Raw genomic sequence first — 12,453 nt, forward strand, 5'->3', positions numbered from 1 at the left:
TCAGCATCAACCCTACTTAAAGCAACAGACAAAGTTATTAAAACCATGCAAAGTTGGTTTGGTGGACCCAAAGCCTGATCTGGTTTGTCTGTTTTGGAGGGCGATTGGCCATATTTTCAGCAGGTTCAACTGAGCCACCAGCTAAATCCTCCAAACAACGTTTTGGTTTTAGCAGTTTTTTAGGTGGAAAGTATACAGTGGATTCTCATTCCTTGTAAATGAACATGACACATTTACAAAATCTTATTTTGGTCCTGACCAAGATTATGCTAATAGCATCAGTCCTGCTGGAGTTGTGTGTGCTTTAAACTCAAAACCAAATGATGCTTGTATGGAAAACAAGATATTCCAGCTTTCCATAGAATCAAAACAGCCCGTCTTATATAATAATTCTTCAGTGAAGCCTTCTGCTTCTATTGTCATTTTACTGCTCACATTGGCTTTCCTGCCTTATCGTTTCAAAAGCCATGTGAAAGGGAGACTTTTCCCTTCAGTGAACTCCAAAACTAGCTTAAGATAATAACAGGGATGACTAGGAGGGGTGCTCTCATTGGCACTCACTGTGAAGCTGGTTGGAACGCAGTTGGGCTGCAGGAATTCTTTAATGTGACTAACAGCCACAGAGTTAATGTGTGTTTGTGTTTTATCCTTTAACAGGGTCTCAGGGGTCTAGAAGAGGAACACAGAGTAAGTTTCTGTAATGCATCGGATTCATAACCTAAATTCAACCTGTATTTTTTTACCGTTTAAAATATTTAGTATTCCTTTATACTCCAAATTTAACAACCATTCAGAACAAACAAGTTAGACTTTGTGAGAATTAATTGGTTAACATTTATTATTAATTGTGTATACAAGTATATAAATCCTAATAAAAAATAACAAGATTTATTTTAAGTACGTTTAGACATGATGTCGTCATGCTTCAATGCCAAAACTATCATGCACTTTTTTTGCTTATAGATCAGTCAATTAAGATGTTTATTCGGGGGAGACCAATCACCATGTATGTTCCATCCAACATTCTAAACTACGAAGATCTTAAAATGGATCTTCCGTCACAGAAACTGGAACTGGACTGGGTGTATCCTAAATAAAGTCTTTTACAGTATTCCTGTACCACCCAAATAAAAAATATGAATTAATTAATTTAAAAGAAAATGGTATTCTTAAAGGGATAGTTCACCCAAAAATGAAAGTTCTGTCGTTATTTGCACACTCTTATGTTGTTGCAGGCCTGTATGGGTGTCTTTGTTTTGATGAACACAGGGGTGGATGTTTTGAGGAGTGTTTGTGGCTAAACCGACCAGAAGCCCCATTAACTTCTATAGCAGGAAAAAGAATACTATGGAAGTCATTGAGACTTCAGAACAGTTTCTGTTTGGTTGCAAACATTCCTCAGGGTATCTTCTTGTGTGTTCATCGGAACAGGGACATTTGTGCGGGTTTGTAGCAACATGAGAGTGGGTGAACTATCTTTTATACATTTCAAAATTAAATGCATTTTTTTTAAACAAAGTTGTATTATTCACATATACAAATGAAGAGTTTGGTTCCAAACGCGATAAACACAGGTCAATTATATCAGGTCAGTATTTAAAAGTAAATTCTTAATTTTACGCAAAATCCAATCTTCGCCGTGTTATTCTGTCATCTTTTCTCCCTTTTTTCCCAAAACTCGTTAAACACCACTGCTTTTCTAAAGAATGCAATAAATCCGCTCCACAAATTACAGCGCACCATTCCACACAATGTAAACAACCAATGGCGGTGCGTTGAGTACACGGAGTCCTATTTTTCCTCATCAACTTTGCACTTCGTGATCAACAAACAAACAAAAACAAAAAAATCGAGCAGGACCAAAACATTTGACAGCTGATTGCTGTGAAAAATGTTAAGCTACGGCGTCAAGTATAACGCAGCAATGACAGTTTTCTTAATATGACAAAGTAAGTGTTTTAATGTTTATTTTTTTAATCAGTGTATACCACTAGTCAACTAAATGAATATAAAATGGCAAAGATGAATGCACATTTATACATTGATTGAATAGATTTATAGCATTTTGAAAAAAAAATGGTCATGGATTTATTGCATTTTGTGGAAAAAATAATTCGTTTTTATAATAAATCTTTGAAAATCAAGTCATGGATTTGAATTTTGTATGTTTTTATAACCTAAAGATGCTATGTGAAAGTTTGGAACAGAAAATAGTGGTTTTCATCTAGTCACTTTCTTGGTATAGAAAACACGTTTTTACCGAAATTTGTCAAAATGGATTTATTGCGTTTTGGAACCATACTCTTCAAATATTATAGATAAGAAACGTGCAGTACTTTAAACAACTGCTGTTTGAAGGGCAACGATTTTTTAATATGTATTTACTTTGTTATACAAATCATTGTGCAGACAAAGATTGACCAATCTGACTATATTGGGGAATTTCAAAATTCAAAGATTGCGACATAGAAACGTTTTGGAAAACGTGTCAGTCACATCTTTCAAAAAAACAAATCTGGTACTACCTAACATTACAAAACACAATGATTGAGCTTTACCCTTTTAGTAATGAATATTTTTTAGCGAATATTCCTTGACACTTTAATTTTAGCTATGGTTACAGAGGACGGGACTGTCGAGCAAATCTTTACCTGTTGCCATCTGGAGAGGCTGTTTATTTTATTGCGTGTGTTGTGGTTTTGTACCATTTCAACAACCAAACGCAACGACATTATCGCAAACACACAGACTGTGTGCGATGGTAAGTTTTGATGTACATTCAATTGAGCACCATTTTTTTTTTTGCATAGTTTTATGTGCTTGCTTATAGTATTTGTAACTTTTTGGCTTATAGTCTCGCCATCCATCCAGACAAAGTGCGTATTGCATCCGGACAGACCGCAGGGGTGGACAAAGATGGCAAGGTGAGATGCATGTTAATAGATTTGATTTTACTGATTTAAAAATGATATGATATGTCATGTAACACTGCCCACACAACATAACTTCAAATTCATGTGGCTCAATTGGTAGAGCACTGCATTAGCACTGTAAAGGTTGTGGATTCTTATGGAACAGACTTATAATGTATATCGTGAATGCACTGTAAATGGAAAATTTACAAGACTTTCCCCCAGTCTCCAATCACTACTTCATCAGATGAAAAGATACATTTACCTAGAGCTGTTGCGCAACCCCATGAGAATACTTTTGTTTGTAAAAATCACACAACCTGCAGTTTCCAACAAACCTCTTCTTTTAGCTGGCCTGGTGCCAAAAAAAACATCTTGTCCTTTCAGTGTTTATTACCAGGGTTCAGGAAACAAATCTTAAAGAGTAATTGCAAAAAATGTAGGTTGCACCACTGCACAACTGTGTTTGCATTGTGGTGATGACTTTTGCATGAGCAGGCACCCCTCAAATTTGTTTTTGCAACTTTCACCACCAAGTAGTATCGAATCGATTAGTGTATATTTTTACTCATGTTTGTGTGTGATTGTGTATATCAGCCTCTACAGCCTTTCGTACACATTTGGGACTCCAAAACACTAGTGACGCTGCAGCAGATTGGCCTCGGCACATTTGAGCGAGGTGTTGGATCATTAGCATTTTCCATCTCTGTGAGTATCTAGTTTTCGTGATTCCTGTGAAACACAGCAGGCAGGTCGATTACTGCATTCACTTAATCTGTCTATACTTTAGTAAATGCTTTTGGTGTAGGGAAAATGATTTGATTAAAAACAATGAGTACACTAATTATCTTTTTGGTTTGTTATCATAGGATGGAGGTACATTCCTGTGTGTGATCGATGACTCGAACGAACACATGCTTTCATTGTGGGACTGGAATAAAAACACAAAGCATGCTGAGGTCAAGGTTTGTTCAATATGTGCACACATGGTTTGTGTCACAATATTTCTGAGGATATCTTAGACTTTTATACAATACCCACCATTTTGTGTTTCACTTGGTAACTTTATTAAATTTAAAGGTGCACTGTGTAGATTTTATCGGGATCAAGTGGTGAGACTGTGCATTACAAACAACACTCAGTTCACAGCTTACCCCTCCTTTTCGAAACACATATTAAAGCTACGTTAGCCGCCACAGGACAAATATGTCATCGTCTGAGACAACGTAGTGACGTAAGGCGCTCTCTAGAACAGTTTGTCCATGGCATACTTTCATGCAGGGGACCCGCGAAAAAATATAAAAAAACGGCTAATTCTAAGGTAATAAAAACTATTTATACAGTTCATTTTGTAAGGTATTTTATCACTGATAATATAGTTATGTATATTGCATTTATGTCAAGAGATTTTTCAATAAGTTACACAAGGCACCTTTCAATTTAAACATGGTTTAGCTGCTTACCTATTTTACTATAAGAACCAGCTAAAGTTATTTTTTGACATATTTCACTGGATTTAAGTTTTGTAACTAAGTAACTTTGCAAATATGTATTATGTTTCTTCAATAAAAACTCCTGCCTTGCCCCTCTATCAAGTGAAACCCGTCAAATGCCTAAATATTTCATGATGGTTTCTACACAATAGCTTTTCAAGAAATATCATCCCATGATTATTTCAGCAGCTCAGCTGAACATACAGCCAGCTGTTCTGCTGTGCCCTGTATTGCCTTTATTGTGGATCACAGAAGAAAACATGCTTTCTGCGTTCCCCCTTTGTTCCAATTTTTTTTTTTACTTCTCTAAGAGTAAAGGTTTGAGTGGGGTTGCTATGGGAGCGGCTAAATATTTTACAGTAGATTTTTGTGAGTGATTGTGTTTTTAAAGCATTCGGATAAAGCCGTTTCTCTTCCTCTTGTTTTATTTTTGCTGTGTGCAGTTAGTAATAGATTTAGGAAGTATTTGGAATTGAAAAGCTTGTGGTTTTGTCAAGAGACTTAGTGTGTTTGCTGAAGGAGTCAATCTAGATTTTTAGCTATGTGTGGGCTGGTCCATTTTTTAAAATCAGCTTGGTGTGCGATAAAATCAGCCATTTCAAATTTTATTCTCTGACTTCTTTCCAAACAGAAGCTCTTAAAGATGAATTCAAAGTAGATGAAAATGTAGGAGTTAAATAAACTTTGAACTTTGTTCTGTTTTTACTGTTTCTAGGGCACACCTTTATTAATATAGAACAGTTACAGTAATTATCTGTTTTTGAAGTGATATTTGCTGCTTTTACTGGATGTTTGAAGTTGAAACACATCTTTTTGTCTTGTGATAACACAGAGGCATTGGCACATAATTAAATATACTGTGGGAATCCATATACACTTTTTCAATGTGTTTGTATGTATGTTGGTTTCAGAGCACTAATGAAGCAGTCTTAGCTGTGGACTTCAACCCTACAGACACCAACAACATTATCACTTGTGGCAAATCCCATGTATATTTCTGGACCATGAGTGCTGGGACAATGACCAAGAAACAGGGAATTTTTGGAGTGAGTCCACATTTGTCTGTCAAGTTTACTATCCTTCCCTGTAAATTCAGTACCATGTGGTATTCCATTAAAAACAGATGAGGTTTTATTAACAAAAAAAGTACCATGATATTCTTAGAAGTACCTTGTAGTTTCCTGGCATACAAATATGATAATCATTCAGTTCTGTAGTACATATCTGAGTAGCACGGTATTACTTTATGATACCATCATTGTACTACGTGTTGCATGCTAACTGATGACAATTGTCACTGCTCACACTAAGATTTAAGGAGCTTACTATGTTCAACTGAAGTTAGTATTTGGTTACATTTATCAATTTGACATTGTGTTTACAGAAATACAAAAAACCGAAGTTCGTCCTGTGCTTCGTCTTCAGTCTCACGGGTGATGTGTTGACGGGCGACTCTGAGGGAAACATTCTTACGTGGGGAAAATCAGCTGCAGACATTAAAACATTAGGAAAAGGAGCAAAGGGTGTGCAACATAGTATTTCTTTATTTCTAAATACACTGTATGTATCACCGATACCTGATCGCTCGTGCATTAGCAGAGCAAAGGTTGTGGTTTGATCATTGACATGTATAGACGCCACATTCAGAATGAGCACCTTAGCCAGTTGCTATGATGGGTCAATGGCGCCACCATATTATGGAGAACAAGACCCTGTAAACACATACTTGTGAAAGGGTGATTGCATGTTTTTAATTGTTTATTATCATTATTATTATCATTATTATTATAAGAAGGACAATTATATGTACATTTCTCAGTGGATTGCAATGCTTTATGATCTACGTGTAGGACAAAACCTTGCTTAAAATCTTGATAGTTTATCATGAAAAGTTGTTAATGAATTATGAAAAATTTCGATTGACAAGCAGTTATTTGGCTCATTTATGGTTGGTTAATCACTGTGGGAATGTCCCTAATGTAGTATATAAGGTACATAAAATGTACATGGTCAAAACACAGCTCATTTACATTAAAATTTGGTAACACTTTACAACAAAATTGTATTTGTTAACATTGGTTTAACTAGCAATGAACAAAAATTGACATTAAATGAATCTTAGTTAATTTGTTAATTTCAATATTTATTAATACATTTTTAAAAAATTGAAATGTGTATCTGATAATTTAACAAGCATTATTTTTTATTTTTATACCACAGTGCATACTATTTATACAGTTTGTTTGTTGTTTTTTGCTTACCATATCACAAATGTGTTTTACCACACAGTGCGGCGCCTATATATTTCGACAGGTTAGATTTCCACTAGGTTTCCATCAAACTTGAATACACTGTACGTCACTTTGGATAAAAGTGTCTGCCAAATGCATAAATGTAATGTAAATGTGTTATATATCACATTTATGTTTCACAGACCCAGTGATTCCTTCACTGTGTGTATGTGTGACTTAATTGTCATTCTCCTATTTCAACCCAAACCGTCAACAAATATCATGTCTATGAAACACTGAGGCTACTTTTAGTCTCTTAATATTTCATTTCCTTCTCACTTTTTTCTCTCTCCCCGTCTGCAGAGACATTTCAGATCATGAAGCAGACGCGCGCTCATGAGGGCAGTGTTTTTGCTATGTGTCTCCAGCAGGGTGGCACTATACTTAGCGGTGGTGGCAAAGACCGTAAGATCATCCGCTGGAGTGCAGATTTGGCTCCTGAAAGAGAGTGTGAGGTGAGAATTGAATCTGTATCAGGAGGCTATGAAAGAAGTGAGCTTTAGGTTCGTATAACTCCCAAGGTTAAGGCTTTGATGGCCTTGAAATACATGTAGTGTCTAAATGTGTAGCTTGAATGCACTGTTAGTCACTTGAAGATAGAAGACGGAAACTATAAGATAGAAAGTCCTACCAAATGCATGTAATGTAACAATTTAATTAATCGTTTTTGTTTTCCCAGATTCCAGAGAAATTTGGTGCAGTCCGCACCATTGCAGATGTAGATGGTGAGGAATTGCTTGTTGGCACAACACGAAACGCAATCCTCAGAGGAACTTTTTCTGATGGGTTTGTGGCCATTGTGCAGGTATATTGTTTGTACTCAAAAATGATATAATTATATATGCATTTATGTTAGGTGACCACTAATAGTTTGGGACTGTTTCATTAGGGGCATGTGGATGAAATGTGGGGTCTGGCCACACACCCCTCTCAAAACATCTTTCTTACATGTGGGAATGATCGTCAAGTATGTTTGTGGAATGCAGAGGATCACAAACTAGACTGGTGCATTATACTAGAGGTTAGTAAGGTGACAGGAAACTGAAATTGTATTTATAGGTGCAACTAACTCTGGGTTAATTTTAACACAGCTACTTCACATATTTATACAGGGCTGAGCAACCTGTGGTTTTGGTCTTTTTTCTCTTAATGTCATAAGATGATCTCCTGTGAATTTGTGAAAAGTTTTGATGTTTTTTTCTATAAGATATTGAACAAAGATTGTTTTGGAGGGATGAAAGTAAATTTCTTTATCTTGTGTTTTTTTGCGATTACTGAGTTGGACGTGTAAGTCATCAAATCCAACCTTATATTATTTTAATCACTGTCTTGTTACCTAAAACATAACACCATTTGAGTGTACATTGTTTAAAATATCAAACTTACTGTTTATTAACATTAACACAATGTTATCATAATATATACTGTAATATGTAGGTGAATTTGATCTTTTTTTATTTTAGGAGTCTGGTTTGTGTGCTGATTTCTGTCCCAATGGAGCTGTTGTATCTGTTGGACTAAGTACAGGAAGGTAAAACATTAATTTATGGCACAGCCAATAACAATTACACCTTAAGTTTTACAATGAGCTTGTGAAAGTTTCTTTTGTTCATGTTTTATGATGTTTTTAAACCCCTCGCTTACATAGATGGGTTGTGCTGGATCTGCAAACCAAAGAAGTGGTATTAGACCTTACAGACGGGAATGAGCAGCTGTCTGTGATGAGATACTCGCCAGGTCAGCGGTTAAAATCGTAGAATAATAATGGGTATTGTATAAAAACCGAAAGGAAATTGCAGTTACTAACAGGAGAACTTCAAATTAACTTTAAATCTCTTCATTTTTAATCATTGCAAGTTATACATAAAGTTTGACTTCACTCATTGATTTTACTTCAATTTCAAACTTTGACATGACCTTTCTCAGTCTATATGAAAGATTATATTTTTCAACGTTATATTTTCACAGCTGGGTTTTCACAGACTGGGTCACATTTTACAAAGACCCACTGTCTGAACATATTTATTTTTTAACCCATTTAATGTCACTAGTTACAATTGTGACAAAAATGTATTTTGTAGTTTGAAAAGTCTAAAAAAAATTGTTGATGTCTTGAATTCATATGAAAATGTTTAAATGGGTGGTAAAAATAAAATACAATGTTGTTACAGTATGAAATACTAAAATGAAACACAGCATAGTTATAAATAACCATTTTTTTAGGTAGTATTTATTCTGCTGTTTGTAAAATAGCTACAATTGTGACTAATTATAAATCAAAGTCTCACTTTTATGGAAAAAAAAAACAGGTTTTAATTGAAAGGTTTAACAGGGCTACCTGAGGCTAAAATTAATAGATTTATACTTTTATACTTTTTACATACTTTTAAAACTACAAGCTCGAGGATTGTTATGCTTGTGATGTAACATGTTCATGGCATTTAGGGCATTTTAGGTGTTTTAGCTAGCATAACATAGCATTTACTACAGTTTACTACATTATGTACAGTGCTCAGCATAACTTAAAATTAAGATTTTTTTTACATTTGTTAGAAAATATGAGACCAATTTGCTTCTTTTTTTTTACATTTTATTCTATTAATAGTTACTTACCGTGTTTAGGATACAAAAAATAACACATTTAAGTCAATTGAGTTGATGCAAAAATGAGTACACCCCAATAAATATGTTAGCAGAAAAAATTACATTAATTAAAATGAATTCACTAGGAAATGACTCTAATCCATCATCACACATGTGGCCACAGGATAACTGGCAATTAAGAGTAGTATTTAAAAATCCACTCCCATGTAATGGTGACAAAATGGCACCACATGGTAAAGAAATGTCATAAGACATGAGAATTTTTTGCACAAAAAATTGTCAAAGTTCACTAAGATAATTAGTGAAGCATTTCTAATAAGTTTGAATTCTGTCACGAAAGTGATACAAATTAAAAAGGAAATAAAAAATAAAATAAAGGAGGCCTTACAAAATATTAGATCAACTTTTATTTCATTGTAGGGTGTACTCATTTTTGCATCACCTCGTTTGATTGAAATGTGTGTTATTGTGTTATTTTTCATATACTAAAAGATGGAAAGTGACTTTCACTCTTATGTTCAAAAACAATAATGTTTAATAAAACATTCCAACATATTGGTCTCATATTTACTAACAAATGAAGAAAAATCTTAAATTGAGGGTCCCTTATTTATGCTAAGCACTTTATATTTGTAAAGCCCATTTCATTTCCACAGTTCTCACAAGTCCTTTTGCAGTCTGTATCTTAAATTTTACTTCTTGCCCACACAGATGGCTGCTTTTTGGCAGTTGGCTCCCATGACAACTTCATCTACATTTACAGTGTCACAGATGGGGGTCGGCGCTATATGCGATTTGGGAAATGCACAGTAAGCAAAGCATGCTTTAACTGTGAAATTATGATGTATTTTGTGGTATTGTGGAGTCGATTATCATTGTGTACTAGTTAGTTGTGTAGATATAACTTTTCCCAGTGTGTTAATTGTTTGGAATGTTTTAGGGACACTCGAGCTTCATTACTCACCTGGACTGGTCCAAAGATGGAAAGTACATCATGTCCAACTCTGGCGATTATGAAATTCTCTATTGTAAGCATGCATGTTTTTGTGCTATAGTCCATTCTAAGCATTTTGTATAAACATGAGATGTTTTAAGTATCATGATAAATTGAACGTTTGTGTTTTTTTTTTTCTTAAAGGGGATGTGGCAGGTGGCTGCAAGCTGTTGAGGAACCGGTTTGAGAGTAAAGATCGAGAGTGGGCGTCCTACACGTGTGTGCTTGGTTTCCATGTCATGGGTAGGAAATAATCCAAACTGGTTTTTGTTATTTGTGGTTCAACTTTTGAGGGTTTGGGATTTGAATCAACCAAATCCTCTCCATGCTATTTATTGACATTCTATTTACAGACATTTACATACTGTTCATTATGTAGCTTGCGTGTGCTTTTTGTTCTGTGTATATGCCAGTTTTTAAACAACCTTTAACTGATTTTTAGGTGTGTGGCTTGAGGGCTCAGATGGGACAGACATCAATGCCTTGTGTCGATCACACAGTGAAAGTATGGTGGCAGTGGCTGATGACTTCTGTAAAGTTCACCTGTTTCAGTATCCATGTCCCAAACCAAAGGTTAGTCTTGTCTTAGGCTAAAGCTTAAATAAGGCATTACATTTTGATGGGACAGGACATGAAAGTGTATGTTAATCTAAATTAAATAACTAAATTGGCACTAAACAATTAGAATTATTATCATTCACTACGTTAGTAATGAAAGAGTTTGTATATTTAATATTGAATATTTATTCTCACTATTTCTCTCTTAGGCACCAAGTTATAAATATGAGGGCCATGGCAGTCATGTGACTAATGTACGCTTCACACATAATGACAGTCATCTTCTGTCAATGGGTGGGAAAGACACCTGCATTCTCCAATGGCGAGCTAAAAGGGCAGGTACTGGAGACAATAAGGATCATCTGCACTCCTCCTCTTCGGTCTCTTCTTCCTTCAGCTATCCAGAAAATGGAACACAGAGACACATACCGTGAATCAAGAGAGGCATGCATATTTTTAAGGAAATGAAACCAGAATAAAACGTCATATTGCACAATCTGTTGTGACACAATCCATTTTGGAAGGGTTTACCTGCTATTGCAAAATATGTCAACATTCTTTTGAGAAGTCATACAAAATGCATATAAACTATTCACTACCTACATTCCTAAATGAACTGACATGTACCACATGTTGTTGTGTTGTGACCAAATACCTTTATTTGGGTGGATCCACATTTTACCCAAGATAAGCCACATTTCACCCCAAAATCAAAGGAAATAATGGTACAAAATAAAATATCTTCGGGGGGTTTTTTTTAGGTTTGTTTAAAATGAGATTATTTTTTATTTTTAATGAGATTGTCCCAGTTTTTGCTGGGTGATTTACCCAGAAATTGCAGTGTACTTATTTTATGTACAACTTAACATTTTTTTATTCTTAAGTTTAGTTGTTTCTACTTACTTACTTACTGTGCTTTCATTAAATTTGAATTGTGTAGGTTTACATGTTTATTTTGCAAATTTACATGCTTCGTCCTCATCCTCATTACTTTTTTTCTCTCAGCCATTAAAAACTACATGTGTGTCATTTCATAAAGCATCAATTATTTGTCTTATGTGAAGCATAATGTTGTTCAGTAGGATAATCAATGCTTTAATTGCTAACAGCAATATGTCCACTTTCAAAAAACTTACAAAAGACATGTATTTTATTGATCAAGTTAGATGTGAAAATTTCAAATTATTGTTTATTCAATAAATATGTTTTGATGTACGCATGTTTTTGTTTGTATGTTCCGCTACAAAATGATCTGTATCTTAAAGCATCTTAAAATACCACCTAGTGGACAATACAACACTTTATTTTATTTTGTAATAGTTGTGATGTTCTTTTCAAACCTGTTGAGGGCAGTGTTGCACCACTTTTGACTCATAACCTAGTTTTGCTATATATGGAGTTAACCGTGCTCGAAACTGAATACTACTGTCAGTCTACTGACTTGAATTTCGGACAACAGCAATGCATTATTACTATCTGAAAACTGTAATCTTTGAATATGAATTTTATACATCGAACATCTGATAGTTCTTGGTGTAATAGTGGGAAAAAAATGCAGACCAGTCAATTACAACGTACTCGCTCGCTACTATAAAAGTAAT

General features: G+C 34.8%; 1 protein-coding gene across 2 annotated transcripts in view; it reads left to right on the plus strand.

Moving 5' to 3' along the window:
- eml3 (EMAP like 3) overlaps window positions 1-12,067 on the plus strand; it is a 48,289-nt gene extending 36,222 nt beyond the window's left edge. For both annotated transcript variants that reach the window (XM_073859815.1, XM_073859816.1), the window contains 18 exons: window positions 658-687; window positions 964-1,084; window positions 2,612-2,761; window positions 2,855-2,924; window positions 3,510-3,620; window positions 3,782-3,877; window positions 5,317-5,451; window positions 5,790-5,928; window positions 7,000-7,151; window positions 7,376-7,501; window positions 7,586-7,717; window positions 8,160-8,227; window positions 8,345-8,433; window positions 10,012-10,109; window positions 10,241-10,328; window positions 10,439-10,537; window positions 10,737-10,867; window positions 11,062-12,067. In XM_073859815.1, the coding sequence (XP_073715916.1) occupies window positions 658-687; window positions 964-1,084; window positions 2,612-2,761; window positions 2,855-2,924; window positions 3,510-3,620; window positions 3,782-3,877; window positions 5,317-5,451; window positions 5,790-5,928; window positions 7,000-7,151; window positions 7,376-7,501; window positions 7,586-7,717; window positions 8,160-8,227; window positions 8,345-8,433; window positions 10,012-10,109; window positions 10,241-10,328; window positions 10,439-10,537; window positions 10,737-10,867; window positions 11,062-11,286 (2,060 nt within the window). In that variant the 3' untranslated portion in view covers window positions 11,287-12,067. The remainder of the gene's footprint in view (window positions 1-657; window positions 688-963; window positions 1,085-2,611; window positions 2,762-2,854; window positions 2,925-3,509; window positions 3,621-3,781; window positions 3,878-5,316; window positions 5,452-5,789; window positions 5,929-6,999; window positions 7,152-7,375; window positions 7,502-7,585; window positions 7,718-8,159; window positions 8,228-8,344; window positions 8,434-10,011; window positions 10,110-10,240; window positions 10,329-10,438; window positions 10,538-10,736; window positions 10,868-11,061) is intronic.
- Window positions 12,068-12,453: the final 386 nt, after the last annotated feature.

Source organism: Misgurnus anguillicaudatus, chromosome 21, assembly GCF_027580225.2.
Source record: "Misgurnus anguillicaudatus chromosome 21, ASM2758022v2, whole genome shotgun sequence".
Taxonomy (NCBI): Eukaryota; Metazoa; Chordata; class Actinopteri; order Cypriniformes; family Cobitidae; genus Misgurnus; species Misgurnus anguillicaudatus.